The 21,829-nt window shown below is 47.1% G+C and overlaps 1 protein-coding gene and 1 long non-coding RNA gene across 2 annotated transcripts; one reads left to right on the top strand and one right to left on the bottom strand.

Annotated features, from left to right (window-relative positions):
* Positions 1 to 8,013: 8,013 nt before the first annotated feature.
* Positions 8,014 to 14,191, bottom strand: LOC306812391 (ubiquitin carboxyl-terminal hydrolase 17-like protein 6). The gene is made up of 11 exons (XM_079326956.1): positions 13,961 to 14,191; positions 12,447 to 12,647; positions 11,372 to 11,482; positions 11,201 to 11,300; positions 11,000 to 11,067; positions 10,773 to 10,843; positions 10,325 to 10,407; positions 9,984 to 10,095; positions 9,633 to 9,773; positions 9,393 to 9,493; positions 8,014 to 8,551 (listed from the first exon to the last, which is right to left on the bottom strand). The coding sequence occupies exons 2-11, from the start codon at positions 12,631 to 12,633 to the stop codon at positions 8,029 to 8,031; spliced, it is 1,497 nt and encodes a 498-aa protein (XP_079183082.1). The 5' UTR covers positions 12,634 to 12,647; positions 13,961 to 14,191; the 3' UTR covers positions 8,014 to 8,028.
* Positions 14,192 to 18,879: 4,688 nt separating this feature from the next.
* On the top strand, positions 18,880 to 20,988 carry LOC306812297. The gene is made up of 3 exons (XR_013776841.1): positions 18,880 to 18,999; positions 20,046 to 20,091; positions 20,630 to 20,988. It is a non-coding gene; the product is annotated as an uncharacterized lncRNA (long non-coding RNA).
* The last annotated feature ends 841 nt before the right edge of the window (positions 20,989 to 21,829 follow it).

Consider the following 21,829-nt stretch of genomic DNA (forward strand, 5'->3'; position numbering starts at 1 on the left):
CTCACTGTCTGCAGAGAAACTTCAAGGGCTCCACTCCTTCCTTTCTAGCAACTGCTCTCATGAGTCCAGATTTCAGTGGTTTGGGTTTTGTTTAAATCAAGCACTTTCTGATGTGAATAATACCAGCACAACTTTTGTAACTTGGCCTGGGAGATGGGAAAAATGCAGCCACCAAAAGCCAAGGCAGGCTCTTAAATGTCCGTGCTCATTAGAAAGTTTTGAACAGAAGTGCCTGGTGCTGGAATCTGCCCATGCAGGCTGCAGCATGAGGAAATATTGTTGGAGCACATCTGCTCCAAGAGGTACTGTCAGACTTGGGGAGCATCTTGTGGTAATTAGGGGAATTCATTTCATTATGTAGTCCAGCAGTGGGGGGGGGGGGGGGGGTGTTCCTGATTTTTTCCCTTTTTTTATTTTGTTTTCCATTTGTTTGTTGTTTTGTTTTTCTCTTTTTTTTTCTCTTTTTTTTTTTTTTTTTTTTTTTTTTGTGGAGGACCCATTAACATTTTATTTTCTGCATTTTTTTAATAACTGAAAAGCTCCCTGGCAATATTAACACCCTGTGTTCTCATAGCACCTCCCTCCCTGCTGCAGAGCACCTGGGCAAGAAACATTTTGGAAGCCAAAGAGGAGAACCTTGCAACCAAGTTCTGTACTGTATTTTGAATTTTTGGCTCCAAATACAGCTGTAGTCTAAATTTGCCTTTCCCTTTTCCTGTCTCTGCCATATCTTCTCCCTCCTCATTTCTCAATCCACACGTGCATCTCTCTCCAGACAGACACCCCTGTGCAGTAGTTAAAGCAAATCTTTGACTTTCCTGTCCAAAATACAGCCCTGAGCCCTCCCCAGTCACTGTTTTTGAGTGTTCCATACTTGGTATGAAAGAAAGGGATTAGGCTGGATCATCTTGATTATGGCAAGAACCATCTTTTTCCTCTCTAGCTGCTCTTGCCAAAGGCAGGGTGCTGCCTGTGTTCCCCAAATCAAAATCTTTACAAAATCTATTAAAGATAATAACAGCTTTAAGCCTTTTTTTTTTTTTCCCCAGGAAAAGGGGCCTGTAATATTGTTTAATTAAAAGCTCATTCTGCAAGGCTCATTTGATGTCAGCTTTGAAAATCTGTGTTTTGTTTCCATTCTTCTTCTTTTGTGTGCTTAACTCAGAACATTTCCAGACAGGGTTTCTGTGTGCTCACTCCTTGAACCTCAATGCTTTGTGCAGCACTGAGCAGTGACAGAGTTATGTCAACCTCTCTGCTTCACTGGGCACATTTGTTCTCTCAAAATCAACACAGCAGCTGGAGATGCTGACATCTGAAACACTCCTGGCTCCCTTTGGCCTGGGTGGAGTGCACCGAGCTCAAGCCAGAAAAGCAGGTGCTCAAGGAAAATGAAAACAAAAATTTTTAAAAAAATCCTTATCTAGGAAAATGCAGGTTCATGGGCTGGTTTTGTGGGTCCCAGTTTGGCTGTTTTATTGGCATGGAGCAGCTCTGCAGGGTGGGTGTTGGTTGGGGTGGGTTTGCTTAAGGTCAGGCTTGAGCTCAGCCCAAATCTTCCAGTTAAGCTGGACACAATGTGGTTTAAATAAATTAATAAAAAGCACCACACACAAGTGCCTGGTTGGGGTTTAATCCTGCTCCTGGGGGAGGAGAGCTGGCTGACCATGCCTTCTGCTCCAGGAGCTTCTCCAGCCCTTCCTGGGAGGGCCAAAGGTTGAAGGAAAAGGGACAGGCAAAGATCTTATACTGGGGAATGTGGAGGAAAAGGCAAATGTCTTATATTGATATTTGAAAATCAGAAATTTTCAAAGAAAATGGAATGGGAAATGTGGTTTTGCAAGTGATGGATTTGGAGAGCCTGACAAAAAATCTTCCTTGTCAGATTTTGGAGACCATGCTGGGCAGCTGTGAGGATCCAGCTGTGAGGATCCAGCACACTGGAAAAGCAAGGTGGGATGTTAGAGGTAAAACATAGTGCTTGAGCACAAATGCTGTGTGAATTGGGGTGGGGGTAAAGCAGTGCAGTGATTGTATTTCTGTCTGATCACTCTCTGGGGAGTGGAGAGCTTGGGAGTGCTGCTGGGAGAGCAGGAAAGGTGTTTTAGCTTTTTATAAAAAACTCATTGAGACAGCAAAGGTCATCCAGAAAAAGAAAAAATTGATACCAAGCTCTAAGAACCTTGCAAAGGAATTCAGGGTCTCACCCTACTCCTCAGTTTCCATTTCCTGCACACCTGGCTGCTGATCCTATCCTTGCCTGGCCAGGGATTTAGAAACCTTTTCCTCACCTGTAGCAGGGGCAGAAAACAACCACAAATGTCTGCCTTGAAGAACTGGAGCTTTGATAGGACCAGCTGTGTTTTGTGTGCTGGGAAGATGCAGCAGTGAGAGGTGGGAGTGAGAACTCGTGTGTGGGTCCCTTCCACCCCAGAATATTCAGTGATTCTGTCTCAGGAGCCAGGGAGCTGGTGGGAGGTGAGGGGGCTGCTCAGTTCAGTGCCTTTTGCCTGAAGTATCAAGGTGTTAATGCTGAGGTCTGAACCATTTAAATTTTATTCCTGATTTTATGTGTGTGCACAGCTCATAAAATCAGTGATGTGGGTGCCCAGTGGAGATGAAACTTCCCACCTGATGTGTGCAGTGAGCAACAGTGACAGTTCAGGTGCACATTTTAGAATTGTTCCTGCTGTTCTGGGAAGATGAAGCTCTGCCATGAAATGGTGGATTTCCTTAAGCTTTTCTTAGCGTCCCTGTTAATTTTCATGTGGTTTTTTTCCCATTTGTTTTGCTCTGGCTTTTTGGAACAAAGTGCTTGGAGGTGCCTGCCTGGCCTCTGCAGAGATTGGGACCAGGAGTAAGAAATTGTGCTGAGCAGAGCAGTGATATTGTGATTTGTGAACTGGGGGGCACTCCCAGCATCATTCTGTCCTCCCCAGGTGCAGGTGATGGCCATGGCTCCAGGTGTCATTTGGGATGTGTGGCACTGAGGAATGAGTGGTTGTCATGGTTACCTGGTCCCTTTCCTGATCTTGCCAGATGCTTCTCTGGAGCCTGGGGCTTGCAGCAGCATTCAGCATTTCCCTCCTGGTGAGATCACTCTGCTCCAAGCACCTCCAGTTCCCTGCTCTGACACTGGTGTGTTTGGGAGCCTCTGGTGCTCCTGGCTCTGACCCTCCAGACCCCCAAGGAAGGGGTTGAACTGAAGGGCTCTGGGGGTTCTTTAGCCCTGAGTGTGCAGTGGGATGTCTGGTGGTTCTCTCTTCACCAGGTCAGTCTCCACAAACCTTTTGGATTTAATTTTCCCCTCCCTTTTAGTGCCTTTTCTCCTCCTTTGCCAGAAAAGGAAGCTTGAGTGAGAGGGGAGCAGGTTAACAAAGAGTCTCTTGAGGGGGTTTTGTGCTTTGGAGAGGAAACTGAGCTCTGAAAAAGGGTCCCATGCAGCAAGGGGGTGGCAGGGAATGCAGCAAGTCATGCTGGAGGAATCCTTGGGGGAGGAAGGTGAAGAGTCTCCAAGGAGACATAAGGTCATTTCCTTTTCAGCAGAGCACATTTCAGAGATGCTTTAACAATTGATCAATATCTAAATGTGCAGTCTGCTGTAGGGCTTGGAGAGGGGTTATTTTATAAACTAACAATGCTAACAGGCTGAACCCTGAGCTGCAGGGAAGGTGACTATCCCATGGGGAAGGATAACAGGCCTCTTTTGAAATGAGGTCAATTATATTCACCATTTAAGGAGGATAAATCCAATTAAAATTAAGAGGGTGCAAGGAATCCACTGTTGCTTTCTTTCTGCTCAACTTTTATAGCAATAATCATTACCAAAACCCCAGGAATGAGGAGCAGGGGAATCTCTGTGCATAGACAGCCAAGTGTTACAACACAGCCTGGGCTGCTGAGCCCCCTTGGAGCCTGGGCTGGAACATATGGAACATCTGGAAGGTCAGCAGAGGAATCTGCTCCTGGCTGTGCTGTTGGGGCTGCCCAGTGTCTGGGGCTGGAGGCTCTTTGTGCTCCTGCACAGACACAGGGCTGGGAGCTGCTGCAGGCTCCCCCATCCCCTGCTGGGGGCTGCAGTGGCTCCTGCAGGGTCCTGAGCTGCCCCTGCCCTCCCAGCAGGGTCTTGAGCTGCCCCAGCCCTCCCAGCAGAGTCCTGAGCTCCCCCAGCTCTCCCAGCAGGGTCCTGAGCTCCCCCAGCCCTCCCAGCAGGGTCCTGAGGGTGTTCTTGCCAGGGTGTGTGAGTGCAGGAGGAGCTGTCAGGGCAGCAATCCCTTCCTGCCTTGTTGGCTCTGTAGCTGGGAAGTGCCCAGGACTTGCTGCTGTCAGGAAAATTGATCCACAAACACCAGAGGTTTATGTCCAAAAAGGAGACAGAGGAGTCCTTCTGATTTATTCCAATAAAGGGAGAGGCCATGGGGCATTCCCCTGGGATCTCTCCAATTTTTGGAGGTCACACCCTCCTTTTATCCCAATTTCCCTCTCTCTTTCCCCATTGCTGAGGTGCTTGAGAGGCACAGACTGCCCAAACCCCTGACACCTGAGATTCCCTCTAATGTACAACCCTCCCTTTTCATTTTTCATTCTTACAGAATTCATTGATCAGCAAACATACAGTTTGTTTGTAAAGGCAAATCTCTTTTTTCCATTTATCAATCAGTGGAATCCATCCCATTGTTTCTTTTATGTCTCAGTGCTGGTTTTATCCACCAGCAGATCCACAGCTTGTTTGTAAAGACAAATTTGACATTCCTCTCACTGCTCTGCCCTGCTTTCCTGGGAAAACCTTTGGATTGTGCTCAGTGCCTTAGGGTGCCAGAAGAGTGGGAAGGCATTACTCTTTTAATTAGCATTAATAGGGCAACTATTATCTGAATTAGGAGACTGATAGTGACTGTGAAGTTGTATTTGAGGTTTATCTGCTGCAGGACCCTGGCTGAACTGTATGTTTGTTAATCCTCAGTGAGGGAGCTCAGTTTCACTGAGTGGTGTTTATTTAAAATACAAGAAGTGTCTTAATGAATCTCTATTAAATGCACATGTGGAAACCTTAATTTGAAGCATTACAGAAGAGAGTGAGATCTTCAATTCATAAAATCCTTTTTAAACACTGTGAGCTCCAAAATCTGGCCAGTGCCAAAGCAAACTGTATCCTGTAAACTCTGTGCCAGATGTCTCATGTGGGGTATGCTTAAAATCCAAAGAAAATAAGGTTTGAAGGGAACAGTTTGGCCACTGACTCCCTAACCCAGCCTATATAAAGGAGTTTAATTTCCATTCAGGAAATAACCTCTCCTGGATGGATCCTGTTCAGAATGTGTCTGAACAATCCTTCTCAGCAACACCTACTCCTGTGAGCAGAGAGAGGATCCTGTGGGAAGCTTTGGGAAGAATCTGGAACCTCTTGAAGTCTGAGCAAGAAGAGATAGTGAACAGGTCAGAGGCATCTCTGGGTATTTGGTGTTGCACTGATCACTGGATGCAGGGAATATTCTGTACAGAGAATATTCTGTACAGTGAATATTCTGTACAGAGAATATTCTGATGTTCTGGCTGGGATGTGAGATGGAACTTCAGCCAGCCTGAGGCTCCTGGGTGAAACTTGTTACTGTGCCTGTTCTGCTCTGGGCAGGGCACCCCAGGATATTGGGGTTAAAACAAACCCCAAATGTAATGTTTAATCCTAAACATAACCCTATCCCTAAAACTAACCCTAACCCTAAACATTAGGACAACCCCAGCAGGAATTCTAATGCTAACTATAACCAAGCTCTAACTGAAGGTAACCTAACCCTAAATGCTAACCTTAACCAAAACCCTAAATGCTAACTCTAACCCTGGATACTTCTAAAGGCCACAAGCCCTAGTCCTAGAACTAACAATTACCCCAAATATAAACCCTATCCTAACAGCCCTCACACCAATATCATCCCTCCAGCCAAAACCAAAATCTAAACTTTAAACCAAACCATAATACTGAACCCAAACCTTAACCTAAGCCTTACAAAACCCTACCTTGAACCCTAATCCAAATTAACTCAGCTCCTAGCCCTAAACTGAACCCTAACTAACACCATAATTCTGAATATAACCCTAACCTAACCTCCTAATCCCAAACCTTAACCCTTGCCTTGCCTGCTCCTGCTTTGACCTGCCAGTCCCACCCTTGCATTGCCTTACAGACACATCTGTGCCCCTCCCTTGCCCTTCCTATCACTCCATGGACTTGCTTTGCTGTGCCCACTCATCCCCCACCTCGACTTTCCTCTCCTTTTTCCCCTGGCCTTGCTTTGTCTTGCAGGCCTCTCCTTTGGCTTGTTTTCCCTTGCCTGCCCTAACCTTGCCTTGTCTTGCAAACACACTCCAGACATTTCCTTTTCCTTTTCCTTTTCCTTTTCCTTTTCCTTTTCCTTTTCCTTTTCCTTTTCCTTTCCTTTCACCATTATGGGGTTGGCATCCATATTTTGTCTTGAAAGGTTCAGTTTGGCTCCTGACTCTGAGCAGAAGGATCAGGATGGTGTCTAGAGCTGAGGGAAAGTGCAGGAATCAGGGGTGTGGTGCAGTCCAGGTTATAACAACAGCAGTTTGCTCAGCTGGCACTTTGGTGAGCTCTGCTTCTGCTGCATGTTTCTGGGTTTGTAGCCAAACTCTGTGACAGTGACAAGAGTTATTAACAGAAAGGAGTCCGTGCTGCTGTTTGAGTGTGGTGCAAATAAGGTTCTTTACTGGGAAGGGGAAGGTGAAATAATCTTTGCTCCTCTCGGATCTGCCCTTGGCTGGTTTGGAGGCAGGCAAGGACCACTGGCTGCTTTTGCAAGTGCACAGCGCCCTGGTGTGGTGGTTTGATGAGCACTGACCTCTGCCAGGTGAGAGCCAAGAGCTTGTTTGTGCCCTGGCACTGTTAGTTCAGGAACAGTCAGTGCAATGTTGGGGTTCCCTGGAGACTGGCAATGTGATGCTGCACATTCCTGGGAAGGAAGAGAAAGACTCATCACTGACTGTGCAGAAGAAAACTGAATTCCAGCACTGCCTCTTTCTTCCAGAACCTTTTCTGTGCTGAAGGTTTCCAGCTGCTGAAATCTCTTGGGTTTGCAACTGGACTCTGAGAAAGTGCCTGAGGGTCCATTGAGCTGAGCACACAGAGCTGTGTGTGCTGCACTTGAGGAGCTCCAAGAGAAAAGTGAAGGACAGAAATTTTATTCTAGGACCTCTGATGTGGGAGCACTTGCTGGGTATATTAAGTTTTGAAGCTGAGCTCTGTAAGAGTGGAAGAATGTGATGGGACCTGCAGCTGAGCAGCAAAGTGCCAAACTCCAGAATGTTGCTTTTCCTAGGACTCAAGCTAAATGTGGAGACAGCAAGTGCTTGCTGAGCTGGAACCTTTTGTGACTAATATTTACAATTGATAGTTTAGTTTTTACAATAGATAGTTTAGTTTCAGCAGCTCTGCAAGATGGAAAGAAGGTGATAGGACATCGAGTTGGAAGGGGAAGCTCACAGCCTTGGTTTGCATGGTGTTGTTGCTATCCTTTGAAGTCAAGGTGAAACCCAGCAATTGTTTTTTCCTCTTTTGTTTCCAGATTAAAATTATGGAGCTGGATTCAGTGAGAGCACAAATGCAAAGCTGCAGGCAGCACCTGCCCTAAGCTCCACCAGTCTGGTGTTATCTTTTTGCTGAGGTGCAATCTGCCCCAGCTTCCAGACCCTTGGCTAAGGGAAATGTTCAACAGGGTAGGTCCCAGTGCTTGTTCCTGCCCCTACACTAAACTTGGTGCTGCTGAGCAGCAGCCCTGGCCCAGCTGTGCAGCCCATTTCAGCCCTGGCCATGCTGGCTCATGCAGCCCCTGTTCCTTTGAGTGAATTGAACTTCACATTTAAAAAACAAAATTGCCAGGTGGGCACATGCAAGCCCACAGCTTTCAGAATCCCATCACACCAACACCCCTCACTGCTGCTTCCCCAACTGCCCCAAACCCCAAAGAGAGGGAAACACCCTGTAAAATGCTCATGAGAGGCCAAGAAGGGGTTTTAATTATAGGGTTGGCTCTTCTGCTTGTAGGCTCCAAATGAGAGTTTCCTCCTCTTGCTTTGTGACTGGTGGTAGCTCCTGACCTTGACCAGCTGCCTGCAGAGACTGCAGCTCAGCTGGGAGGGTTTGCTCTGCTGTCTCTCCCTTGGCAGGGGCTGTTCCCAAGCATCCCTGTGTGCTGGAACATGCTGGAAACTCCTGCTGGAGGGCCCTGGAGCATCCCTGTGGGTGTTGTCATGATCTGGAGGACTGGTTCTCTTCCTCCTCCTCCCTGCTGAGCTGCTGTAGTTGGAGTTGATGAAATATCTGTGGTGTTCATTGCCCCACTGTGGGGACCTGCTCCTCTCCTTGTTCCTCTCCCTCTCCCTCTCCCTGGCACTGCTCCTCTGGCTCTTTGCCACCCTAATCCTGCCAGGCAGAGTCTGTGGCCGTGCAGAGCCTGCCTGGCTGCTGGACTCCCCCTGACTGAGGAAGGGAGGGAGTGATGAAGAAGACAGTTTTTTGCTTTGTGAATTGAAGCACCTGAAGGAAAAAGAGGAATCTCTGTTTAGGGTATTTCTTGCAGACTTATCTGGGATTCAGTCTTCTTTCTTTTGGTTTCTATGACAGAGAACCAAGGTCACCAATGGGAAATTCAGACACCTGGGATCTTCTTAGCAGGTTTGTACCTGCCATAGGAAATCCTCATCTTTACAGCCCCTACAGCCTCCATTTCACAGAATCACAGAATCACAGAAACACAGAATCACAGAAACATAGAACCACAGAAACACAGAACCACAGAAACACAGAATGACAGAATGACAGAATCACAGAAACACAGAATCACAGAATGGGCTGGGTTGGAAAGCACCTTAAAGCTCATCTCATTCCAACCCCCCCTGCCATGTGCAGGGACATATTCCACTGTCCCAGGGTGCTCCAAGCCCCATCCAACCTGGCACTGGACACTTCCAGGGATGGGGCAGCCACAGCTGCTCTGGGCAACCTAAGCCAGGGTCTAACAGCCCTCACAGGGAAGAATTTCTTCCTTGTATCTATTGTACATCTTCCCTCTTTCACTTTGAAGTTGTTTCCCCTTGTCCTGTCACAACAGTCTCTGACAAAGAGCCCTCCCCATCTTTCCTGGAGGCCCCTCAATGTCCTTTTCTTTGCATCAGCCAGATGAATCAGCAGCTTACAAAGGGCAGCAGCCTAAAGCCCAGCAGGGGAAGAGAGCTGGTGTGGGATGGTTCAGACCTGAGAGCACTGAAGGATGCAGGGAGGAATTGTCTCCTGTGGCAGAAACACTCAGGAGGATGAGAAGACCAACAGCAAAGACAGGAGAAGGAAACAAATTCTGAGCAAGTCACCCTGGTGTTACCTGGCATAGAACAGCAAATAGGCTTGCTGCCCCAGAACTGTGTGGAGGTCACAGCTCTCCACAGACACATCGTTCATCTTGTACCACTGTCCATCGCTGGCCTGCAAGGGAAGGCACCTGTGTCTGCAGGGCAGGGCAGGATTCTGCACAGAAACTGCCCACCAGCCCAGCCCAACACTGCCAGCACAGGCTGGCTGCCCTGCACACATCTTCCCTGGCAGCAGGGAAGCCACTCTGCACCTTTATGTAGCAGAAGAAGTGTCCCCCAAGGCAGGTGTGACCACTGTGCACCACAACAGCGTACAAGGAGTAGAGCAGGGGCTCTCTGTCAGGGTCAGACATGTATGGACGAAGATCCAAGCACTCAGGGTACTCCACAACCTGTGGAGAAAGCAAGATGGCTCAGAAATGACCTTCAATGTCATGGTTTGGGTGGGGGGAACTGTTCTCTGCCAGGGCAGAGCCCAGGCTCCTCTTCCCATGGGAAATCCCTGGGAGGGAACATGAAAAGCCCAACATGAGCAGACTGTGCCAGAGCCTTGAGGAACCTCCTGCTGCAAAGAGGAAGCTGCTCTCTGGCTGCACACACACCTGGCTGAGCTTCCTGCTGGTGCCATTGTCAGCCCTGCCCAGGCACACTGTGAGGATCCTGGGTGCACGGTGCACTGTCACCACCTTGGACACAGCAACCTTCTTCTTGCACCTTGAACCAAGCACAGAGTGCTGGCATGAAGCTGACCTTACCTCAAGAGTGCCAGACAGCCTTTCCTTTCTCACACCCTGCCTCTAAGGCTATTCCAGGCTGTGAGGCCATCATTTTAAAAAGCTGCATCCCATTATTGTGCATTAAACCTGCTTGACTCTGCAGAATTCTGCTTGATTTCACCCAGATCTTGCAGAATCTGCTGCTAACATATAAGAAATGATCTTACTTCCTACATTTGAAGCATTTTCTCCCTTCTGTCTGCTTGGGTGCCACGAAGAACTCCAGAGCTGTGGTGAGGGACAGAGCTCCCTGGAGGAGTGAGAAAGGAGCTCTGAGCTGTGGGAAATGCTCTCACCCAAACATTCCCCAGCAGCTGAGGAGACCCCACAGGCAGTGTTTGTAAGGAGACAGAAATGGGGTGTGAAAACTCATCCAACCCACCACCATGGGGGCCAGAAGGGATTTGAGAGAGGGCACAGGGAAGAGGGAGGAGGACACATCAAAATGCCACTTAAACCAGCCCCACAGAGAGCCACAGCCTTTGCAGAAGGACACTGTGCATTCCACTTCCCACTCACCACCCCTTGAAATAGAGGATTTTAAGACAAATGTTTTGGTTCTGGAAAGCTACAAGGGCCTTGGGATCTCTTGAGGCACAACTGCAAACCTCTCACCTTGATTTTCAGAAGGACATCCCGGAAGGCCCTGAAGAAATCAGAAACTGTTTTGCAGCTCAGGCATGTGACTGGAAGGGAAATCAAAATTCTGAGGGGAGTTAATTGATGGTGTCAGTTTATGCTCGTGGCTCCTTCTAGGCCAGTCATCACAGGCCCAGCTGCATGTCACAGGCACATTAAGGGCACAGAAAATGCCAGGAAGGGCAGTAGCAGTGGAATCATACCTCTGGATCTCAGAAAGCCCCCAAATATTTGATGGATGATTGTAGTTTCTCGGGAAGAGGAATCCGAGCTGGAAATAAATGGCAAAGCAGAGAGTTACCTCCTGCAAGAGTTGAGCATTGAAAGCCCTGGGTGTAGGTTTTCCTTGAGAGGAGCACTCCAAGGAGTCCAGCAGATTGGAAAGGGAATTTTCCTGTGCTTACTCTCTGCTTCCACTCTGACAAGTTCTCTGCATGGCATTGACAGTGCAGCGTAAGAACTCGTAGGCATCTCCCGGGTAGTCAGGCTTAAATTCTCCTATGACTAAGAAAGCAGTTAGTAGCTCTCCCCTCTAAGAAGGAAAGAAATCTTGTTGAAGCAGCTGGAATTCTTACATTTGAGGTCCCTGATGACAGCCCTGGGGCGAATGGCAGTGGCAGAGGAGAACAGGGCCTTGCGAACGTGCGTCTCCATGGTGCACATCATGCAGAACCCCTGCCGGCGGCCTGGGGGGAGAGCCTGCTCAGGTTAAATACCCCAGCAAGAGACCCCAGTGCAGCTCTTGAACTTGTAAATAACCCAGCAAGAAACCCTAATGGAGCCCTTGAACTTGTAAAGACTCTCTAGTCCTCCTGAGGAGCCAGAGTCCTGACAAGCCCGGGACATTTCAGTGCATAGAAAATGTTCTCCGCAGGGAGGCTAAACTGGCACAAGTTTTCTGTGCAATAAGCCAAGAGGGTTCAACTCCAAGGGACAGAAACCCAGGGCTAGGAAGAGGTGCCTGAATGCACCTTGATAGGACAAGTGGATTTTAGTTTGAGAGTTTGAGGAACATAAGCTCCTGGGGCTAACAAAGAAGGGCAGCTGTTCTAAACCCAGCTGCAGGTTCTGGGGCTAACAAAGAAGAGGTGCTGTTCTCCTAAAGCCACCTGCAGATTCTGGGGTTGACAAAGAAGGGCTGCTGTTCTCCTAAACCCATATGTAGGTTCTGGAGCTAACAAAGAAGAGATGCTGTTCTAAACCCACCTGCAGGTTCTGGGGCTAGCAAAGAAGAGATGCTGTTCTCCTAAACCCACCTGCAGGTTCTGGAGCTAACAAAGATGCTGTTCTAAACCCACCTGCAGGTTCTGGGGCTAACAAAGATGCTGTTCTCCTAAACCCACCTGCAGGTTCTGGGGCTAACAAAGATGCTGTTCTCCTAAACCCACCTGCAGGTTCTGGGGCTAACAAAGATGCTGTTCTCCACCTGCAGTTTCTGGAGCTAACAAAGATGCTGTTCTCCTAAACCCACCTGCAGGTTCTGGGGCTAACAAAGATGCTGTTCTCCACCTGCAGGTTCTGGGGCTAACAAAGATGCTGTTCTCCCCCTGCAGGTTCTGGGGCTAACAAAGATGCTGTTCTCCCCCTGCAGGCTCAGGGAACCCTTGGGAGGTGCCCAGGAGATTCAGGAGGTGGCCTGGCAGTACTCACAGAAGCGGCTGTGCTGCCGAGACAGCAGGTAGTTGGCCAGGGGAGCTGTGTAGGTCAGGCACTGCAGGATGACATTGAGGTAGCAGGTGCTGCCCAGGTTGTGCAGTCCTGCCCCAGGCCTGCGCTGCTGCCGCCACTCCATGCAGATCCTGTCCGGGCTGAAAAGGCTCTTCCGTGGTGGAGTCATCCCCTTGCCAAAGACTGCAGGCACACGTGGAGAGGGATGAGACAGTGGGGGGGATTCAGTGAGCTGGGCTCAGGGGCAGCAGAGGACAGTGGGGACAGTGGGGACAGGTGTTCTTCTCCCTGGGCAGGGGCCAGGCAGGACAGAGTGAATGGTGCTGCACCCAGCTGCTCACTAGGAGTGTCCCCAGGGATCACTGCTGGGCCCATCCCTGTTTAATATCTGTACTGGTGATTTGGATGAGTTGATGGAGTGCACCCTCAGTAACCTCACAGACCACACCAAACTGGTGGAAGGCTGTGCAGAGGGCTCTGGGCAGGCTGGGTCAGTGCATGAGACCAAGTGCCAGGTCCCACACCTCAGTCACAATAACCCAGGCAGTGCTCCAGGCTGGGACAGAGGGGCTGGAAGTGGCAACAAGGACCTGGGGGTGCTGCTCAGCTGTGGCTGAACATGAGCCAGCAGTGTGCTCAGGTGGCCAAGGAGGCCAGTGGCTCCTGGCTTCTATCAGGAACAGTGTGGGCAGCAGGACCAAGGCAGGGATTGTCCCTCTGCCCTTGGCCACACCTCAAGGGCTGTGTCCAGTTTGGGCTCCTCAGCTCAGGAAGAGCTGGAGCATTCAGAGAAGGGCAATGAGGCTGGGGAAGGGTCTAGAGTGTAAATCCTATGAGGAGCAGCTAAAGGATATTTTATCCTGAAGAAAAGGAGGCTCAGGGGTGACTTTAGCACTTTCACCTGAAAGGAGGTAGTAGCCAGGTGGGAGGTGGCCTCTTTTCCCAGGCACCAACCAATAGGACAAGGGGATGTGGAGTCTGAAGCTCTGCCAGGGGGGGTCCAGCTTGGACATCAGGAGGAATTTCTACATAGAAAGAGTGATTAGATATTGGGATGGGCTGCCCAGGGGGGTGCTGGAGTCACCATCCCTGAGGTATTTAAGAGAAGACTGGACGTGATGCTCAGTGCCATGTCTGGTTAACATGGTGGTGTTTGGTCAAAGGTTGGACTCCATGACCTTAGAGGTCTTTTCCAACCTAATGGACTCTGTGATTCTGTATTTAATGATATTTAATTTAATGAATATTTAAATGCTGGGTTCACTCTATGACACCAAGATGACAGCTCTAACCCCCAACCCAGAAACATCAGGGGAAGCCTAACACCCATTGACATCTCCTGACAGGAGACACAGGCTGTTCCCCTGCTAAATCTGCCAAAAGTCCAACAAATCCACTCTGATTTCTGGGCCTCAGGCTGCCTTCCCTTCCCTCTAGAGCTGCAGATTATCAGATCTTCACTTTTCCTGATTGCAATGTGATGGAAACAGGCCCACCTGGGTCTGGCTGCTCTCAGGGAATGCCCCAGAATTCACTCCAGGCTGTCAGCACATCAGCATTGAGGGGTGGAGCAGTGGCCATGTCCGTGGTCCTTGGTCATTCACAAAGTCCAAGCCAGCTGGGGAAAATGTTACTCAAAGAAGTCACTCCCTGTTGTAGCCATTGCTCCTCTCAGGTGCAGAGCAAAAACCTTTGGATGGCAAAAAGACACCAGGACCTCCTGCAGAAAGATCTGTTGGGAAAGGAAATATTTATAGCTCAATAAAATTATTTTAAAACCCCAAATGTTACCCAAAAATCACCTTCAGCTGTCAGAAGCGTTTTGTTGGTGCTTGTGGCTGCTGCCAAAGACAACACCTGGGGAAAGGCAGGCATGCAAGCAGCAGAGGAAGAGCCAGGTTCTTCCAAGGGCCAGGCAGTCCAAAAGAGCTTTTGCTGCCACAGGATGAGCTCACAATCACCAGGTCCAGGTTCCACATCTCTGCCACTTCTGTGACACATGGTGGCCCTGTGGCCAGCACATCCTGCTCTGGGAGCTCCCAGCACCTGCAGCAGCCACAGCAGCCCCAGCCCTGCTGGCACTCCCTGCTCTTCCCAGCTATTGGGCTGTGCCCATTGGCTTTTCATGGCTCAATTCCAACATTGGCACGTTTTATTTCATTGGCACTTCCAAGGATTTCAGCCCAGGCTCCCACCCAGGGGCTCCTCCACCCTGGAACTCCACAAAGTGATTGTGGGTGGCTCTTTAGCACTGGGATGCTTTGGAATCCACCTCTCAGAGAACACTTCAGGCTCCAAACCTTCCTTTTAGGGTGCAAGCTCCTCTCTGAGAGCTCAAACCCTCCTGTTCTTCATGCCTGAAGCCTACTTTGGAAGCTGCAAAAACTGATTCCTAGGTTATGAAGTCCCATTTTGAAGGCTAAAAGACTCATTTGTAAGATCCATAACCTTTTTTTAGAACCAATAATTCTATTTTTAAGACCCAAAATCTCCTTGTTTGAATCCAAACCATCCATGTTTGTGCACACTCGTTTTTATAAGCAATGTTCTTTCTCAAAGTCTTGTGCATAGAGGCAGAGAAGAACCAAAAGGCATTTTTCTGTGACAAACAAAGGCACCTGGGTCACTCTGGCTGCTCTCAGGAAATGCCTGCTACCACCTGTGCTCAGTTCTGGTTCCTATCTGCCCCAAGAAATAAATCTAAGAGGATTTTGGGCACTGCACTGGAAGCTTCAAGCAGTAAAAATTCCTTTGGGCCCTCCAAAGGAGGACTTGGGTCTTAAACTAAGCATTGATCAAGCATGAAACCATTCTAAAAATGGACTTTTGGAAGGGAAAAGGAGGGTTTGAACCCTGAAGTTAAGTTTTGAACCCTCAAAAGATGTTTTGGTAACAAAAATAGATCTTTAGAGGCTTAAAAGAAGGTGTTGAGTCTGCCAAATTGCAGAGTGAATCATAAAGAGCAGGGTTTGGTCCCTCACAGATGAGCTGTGGGAGATAAAAAAAGAGTTTGGGCTCAAACCTGAGACTTTGGACTCTACAAATGAAACTTTGGACCCTCCAAATAGGACTTGGGGTTTCAAAATTACATTCTGGGTGCTTCTGATGAGCTTTGGGACCTCAAGGGCAGGGCTTGCAGATTAGAAATGAGGGGGTGTGACCAAACAAGGACCACAGAAATTACACTGTGAGCCCTTAAAAAGGTTAGGTACCACAAATGACCCTTTGGATATTGGAAAAAAAAAATAAAAAATAAAAAAAAATAAAAAAAAAATAAAAAAAAAAACAAAAAAAAAAAAAAAAAAAAAAAAAAAAACAGGGAAGCTAAAGGTTCCTCTCCAGCCCCAAGAAACAAAGCACAGGTGAAGGCCTGGGGTAGTTGTATTGATTATTGTGACAGGTTTCCATGCAAATCCTTCTTTTCTCATGCCTTGTGCTATTAATATTGCTGCTTTTACTGTTAAATTTCTTATCTCACTGCTGTTTCCAGTAAAATATTCTTTTCTCAACCCATGATCTTTGCCTTTTGTGCCTCCAGCTGGGGGTGGAGGAGGGGAAGCAGCATGTGGTTTAAACAGAAATACTAAATTGGAGGATACTAAATTGGAGGATACTAAACCATGACACAGCAGAATAAAACCTGCAGCTCTGTGTCTCAAGGGTCCCAGCTGGGAGGTGGAAATGTCAATTTGCCCAAAAACTGTGGAAGTGGAGCCACAGAGCCTCTGGTGGGGCTGCCCTGCTTCCAGTGTAGCACAGGACACCCAGTTTAGATTTTGCCTTGGTTTCTTTTCTGTGTTCTCTGTGTTTTTCACACACACATCTGGAGCTCTGTCACCTCTTGTATTAGTGGCTGTTTCCCCAGTTCTCCATGGCCCTGCCCTGGGCAGAAAGACAAAGCAAATTGCAGAGCTCCCAGCCCAGGGTGCAAGGTTCCTGTGTGCCCTGGTTCCTCCAGGCTGCCAAGGCTCAGAACAACCCCTGAGATTTCATGGGCAAAGCACAGCCAGTGCTGAGGGGGGGCTGCAGGGGAAGAGCCTGAGCTGGGGGGATTGATCACCACCTGTCCTGATTGGTGCTTTTTATCAATTCTGCCTTTAAAAATGTCCTCACCCCTCTGGGGCTGGGCTTTTGTGGAGCATCTTTACATAACTGCTCCTGAAGGGATCCACTTTTATATTACATCCTCACTAAAATTATATTGAATTGCATTGCCAGGTTAAAAATTGACAGCACCCACCCACACCAGCAGAGAGGAGGCAGGATGAGCACTCTGACCCTCACCACAGCACACTGGGACCTCACTGAGATGAAATAATGGAAGATGTTGGGTCTGTATTTCAGCTGCTGCTGCAGGGGCCATTCAGGGATCAGCACCCTGAGCCTGAGCTCTGCTCTTTGCCCAGGGCAGGGCTGTCTGTGAGCTCAGCCTCTGGTCCCAAACCACACCAGGCTCATCTGTCCCTCTCAGTGCCAGTGGCTGCTCTTCCCTGCCCATTTCTGTGACACCATAAATAACTTCTGTCCCTGGAGGAGCCTGTGACACTTGGTTCACAAGGAAATGCATCCCCGTGGGCATCACCTCAGTTCTCAATTCTGTACAACTGGAGGAATGTTGGACTAAAAAAAAAATGCTTCAAAAAGAGTCAATGAAATCAGCAGCAGAGAATTTCTGCTGAGTTTCTTGATTTCTCAGTAGTGCTGGCTGTGATCTCTGTGATAATTGATAAAAGATTCGTGTTAATCATAGAATTATTGGGGTTTGTATAAACCAGAATACTCAAGTATGAAATGAAGCATGACACTAGAGAATAGAAAATATGATTAATCAACCTGTTTCATTTATTACATCTCTGAGAGCAAAGGATGACAGGCTGCAGTGCCAGCAATTTCTCTGCAGTTCAACATCATTCCCAAATCAGCAAAATAAAACAGAAGCAACAAGTAAAAAGAAACATCATCAATATAAACATCTACACTGATCTCCCCTTTGCTTTTCTTCCCCTTCCATTATCCCCCCCTTTTCCTCCTTCCCTTCCCCATCTCTTCCTCACCCCATTTCCCTTTTGCTCCACCTTTTCCCTTTTCTCCTACTTTTTTTTCCTTCTTTTCCCTTCCTGTGTTCAGAACTGCAGAATATCTCAAACTTACCTGGGGTCACCTCAAACCCTTGAAATGGCATCAAACACTACAAATAAATTTGGGGACAGGATTTCTCAGCTCCCAGGTTTTCAGTTTCATGACACTCTTCATAGAACAACACAAGGATTAAACATAAAGTCCTCTGCAGAGCTCCAGGACAATCTATATTTTTGTAAAAGAAGAAATTCCTTCCAGATCTTATCAAGCAAAATCATAAAAAAGCCCATTTTTTCATCACCTTGTCTCACACCATGAAGTAAAAATATTTTTCCTCCATTTTGCACCTCAGAAAGAGTTTTAACTCTCCCAATAATTTAACCTTCAAATTCTTGGCACCCTGTAAAAAGTGTTTTTAGGGGTAAAAATTAATTAAAAGCTATTAAATTGTGAATGCTGGAGATGGAGGGAAGGTGGAAGTGAGGGACACTGACTGTGGCTCCAGGGAATTGAAACAGATCTAGAATGTCCTTTGGGTCAGAAAGGGGTGAGAAGGGGCCATGTGGGGCCCTTTCATCCCTCCATGGGGTGTTATTGCTGCTTTTTGGATTTGTCCTGCCTCAACCAAAGGGAAAATGTGGGTGAAGCAGAATCCCTTTCAAGGTCTCCATGGAAAACCATCCCTTAGATAAGAAATTGCTTCCTTAGAATGATTCCTGATGGAAATATTCTCACCCCCTCTGCAGGCCCCAGTGTTACCTTTTAGTGCTTTAATTAGTCCTTTATGTAATTGGTCACTTTTACCTAAAACCTTTAGGTAGATAGATAATTTTCAATCTTTGGTATCACTGGTCCATTTTCTATAAAAATCCCTTTAACACTTGATGTACAGGCTGCTGCTGGGCACAGAAATAAAGCTGCCAGCAGAACCTCTGTGCAGCATTCTCAGCTCTCTTTCCTCTGCTGGTTAAAAAGGTGCTGTGAGCAAAGAAATCCCACAGCAGAGCTGACATCCCAATTTTTAGGCATTGCTGGCATCCAAGCCCCTGGAGCAGGATCTGCCTAAAGCAGAAAAGCTGTTCCATACAGAATATTGTATCCAGGCTTGTTGTGTGTGCCTGGGGTAAAACCCCATCCCTGCAGCTACAGGAAAAGACACCAAATCTCTCATTCTTCAACCTCTGCCCCACTCTGGAGCTGTTTTATTGCCCATCCCCTGCCCAGAGCTGGGGCATGGCTCCTGCTCCTCTCCCATGGCAACAGAACACGACCACCACTGGGAATGTTGACCTCAGCCCTTGGTTGCCACCAACAGAACTTGTCCCCAGAGCTGCCAAAGCAGCCCTATGACATAACCCTTGGAAATGACCCTGTGCCAGGGAGGGGATTGTGCCCTCAGCCATGGCCAGGTGCCACCCCTACAGCTTCCTTTATTCCCTGAACCCCCCCGAGCAAAGTAAGCACTTTTATCTAAGGAATAGATAAATTAAATATAAATTTAGGTGTTTGTATTTACAGGAAGAACTCTGAGCCCTGCAGGGGTTCGTTTATTGGTTATTTTCAAGGTGATATTAAAGGTTATTTTCAGGTTCTTGCGTTCGTTCCTGCACTGTAATTAGGGAATTGTGCTCCTTTGGGATAATGAAAATAATGTGGAATGTTTGGGGTCTAATTTAAGGGTATTTCACCCTTGTGCTGCCCAATGTGGTTCCTGAGCCCCCATGCAGCACCCCCAAGGTCAGGGGGTGATCACTGGCTTGAATTCACTCAGCCCCTCTCACAGAGATCCAGGCAGCTGCAAAACATCCCAGTGCACACATCCCCCTCTGGGGAATGAAGGGGGAAAATCTTCATAAATATCATTTTTGGAGTTGATAGCAGAAGGTATTTTCATCTTTAGGGTTTATTGTTGTAATGGATTTTTGCTTTCTTGTTTTTCTCGATTTTTATTACTAGTTTAATATTGCTCAGATCTGAGGAAAAGAGGGAAAAGCCCAAAAAAAGATTTTTCAAGATGTGCCCATCATAGGGGTTTAGGAGGAGGTCTGGTGCTAATCCCAGGTTATCACCAGAAAATGATCAAATCCTTCCAAATCCATTTTGCCACAGTGGAATTTTAGGGATAAAAGTGCACAAATCAGTGATGTTAAAGTGAGTTCTTGCCAAGCTTTGCCAGCAGGTGCTCCTCATGTTTAGGATCCCCAGGACCATCCCACACCAGGCAGAGCCAGAAAGGCACCAGAACCTCTTGAAGAGCTGAAAATGAGCCCAAAACCTGCTGGTTTGGGTTTGAGAGTGAAATGTGAGCTCCTGCTGGGAGGACTCAGAGTGAAATCCAGTGGTAACACAAGAAATCACCCTGGAACTTCTCCAGGGTCCTGGCTGGGGGTTGATGCCCCATGGAACCTCCACTTGAGTGTCTGCTGGTCATCATCATCATCATCATCATCATCATCACCATCATCACCCTCCTGACACATTCTCTCTCTGTGTTCTTTGCAGCTGCCAGAGGAGCCAACAGCAGCTGGGGTGTGCCAGATGTACTTTAGTAAGTCCCACAAGTTTGGGGTGGGAAAGGAGATTCCACCACCCTCAGTCTCCATCAGGGCTCCTCTGGTGCTGGGCTGGGTCTCCCAGAGCCAAAACCCCCCTGAAGTTTCCTTCAAAAGGGCTGAAAAGTCTTGAAATGTGGGAAAAAAAAATCCTTCAAAGGTCTGGAAATACCCCAACATTACAGAGAATAATGCTGGGATGGGAATAAACCCCACTCTGCAGTTCTTTTCCCCAGAGCTGTGGCATTTGGGGCTCTGCTTGCTGCACAAACAATATTTTGACAAATGGTTCATTTCTTCTGGTCACAAAACTGTCAATAATTGTTGATTGTACCACTATGGGGGAAAGAATGAAGGGTGTGAGTGATACAGGAGGCAAAAACTGGCTCTGAGAACCCACTTGACCATTTAAATTGGTCATAAAACATAATTCTTGGACCATAGATATGTGTTGTAGCATCATTAGAGCATTTATTAACATTAATTTAATTAGGTGTTGGCACTGCCACCTTAAACCTTTTTTGGTTTTTGCAGTGAACCTCAAGACTTGAACAATTTTTTGCCTGGATCCAGAACGGTGAGTGACAACTCAGCTCCCTCCCCAGACCCACACAACTTCCATAGCACAGACCTTTTCTTTAGAGAAAAACTGGATTTTAACATCAAACCTAACAGGGGTCATAATCTTTTTAGGTCTGAGTTCCTGCCCTTGCTCATGCAGTACAGCCAGCTGGGATTTTGGGATGTTTTGAGCCAAAACTGGGAACAGGCAGAGCTGCTGTCCAACTGCTGGGGAGAGTTTGGCACTTTCTGGGGCTGCCCCTCACTGCTGGACCCTCTTTTTATTCCTCCCTTCTTTTTAAATGCTGCATCAGATAAATGTTTATCATTTCAGACTGACTGTGCTGCTCTCTCAGCACAGAGGATGCAGCTGATGCTGTAGGAGTTTGGCTTTTCTATTTTTTATTTATTTGTAATCCTGCAGTTCTTTAGTGTGTAACTCTAAACTCCATATCCAGTGGGAGCTGCTGCTCTCCCATTTTGGGCAGACACAGCAATTCTAATCTAATCTAATCTAATCTAATCTAATCTAATCTAATCTAATCTAACCTAATCCTGGCAATCAAGGACACCTCACTGCCTCAGGCCTGAGAGATGGAAACAAAAGTGAGTTGGGGGAGCAAACTTGGGGTAAATGACTCCATTACCTGAGGCTGTAATTGGAATATTAACCCAAAAAATGCAAATGGACCAAATTTATCAAAGTGTTAAAACCTGTGACCCATTGTCCATTTTGGGTGCAGCCCCTGGGGGAGCTTTTTCTGCCCTAAATGTGTCTGAAGGCTCTTCAATAAAAACTTTTATTCTCCTGATTTTGTCTGGTCTCTGTTTTTAGCTAGCCCAAAAGGGGATCACAGCCAGTGACAGATATTACATAGTATGTAATATAATAGATAATACAATATAATATTACATCAAATCATATTCTATATCTATATATAATATAGATATATACCTATATAGCTATCTAATATAGCTAATATAGCTATATACCTAATATATATAATAGATAATATAATATGCTGAATATTATTATATATTATATATACTATCTATTATATATATTATAAATATTATATATATTGTATATAGTATATATATAATATATAATGTAATATAATACAGAATATGTAGTATAATACAATATATGACATGTTGATATATACTTACATC

Source organism: Erithacus rubecula (genome assembly GCF_903797595.1).
Source record: "Erithacus rubecula genome assembly, chromosome: 25".
In the NCBI taxonomy this organism is placed as follows: domain Eukaryota; kingdom Metazoa; phylum Chordata; class Aves; order Passeriformes; family Muscicapidae; genus Erithacus; species Erithacus rubecula.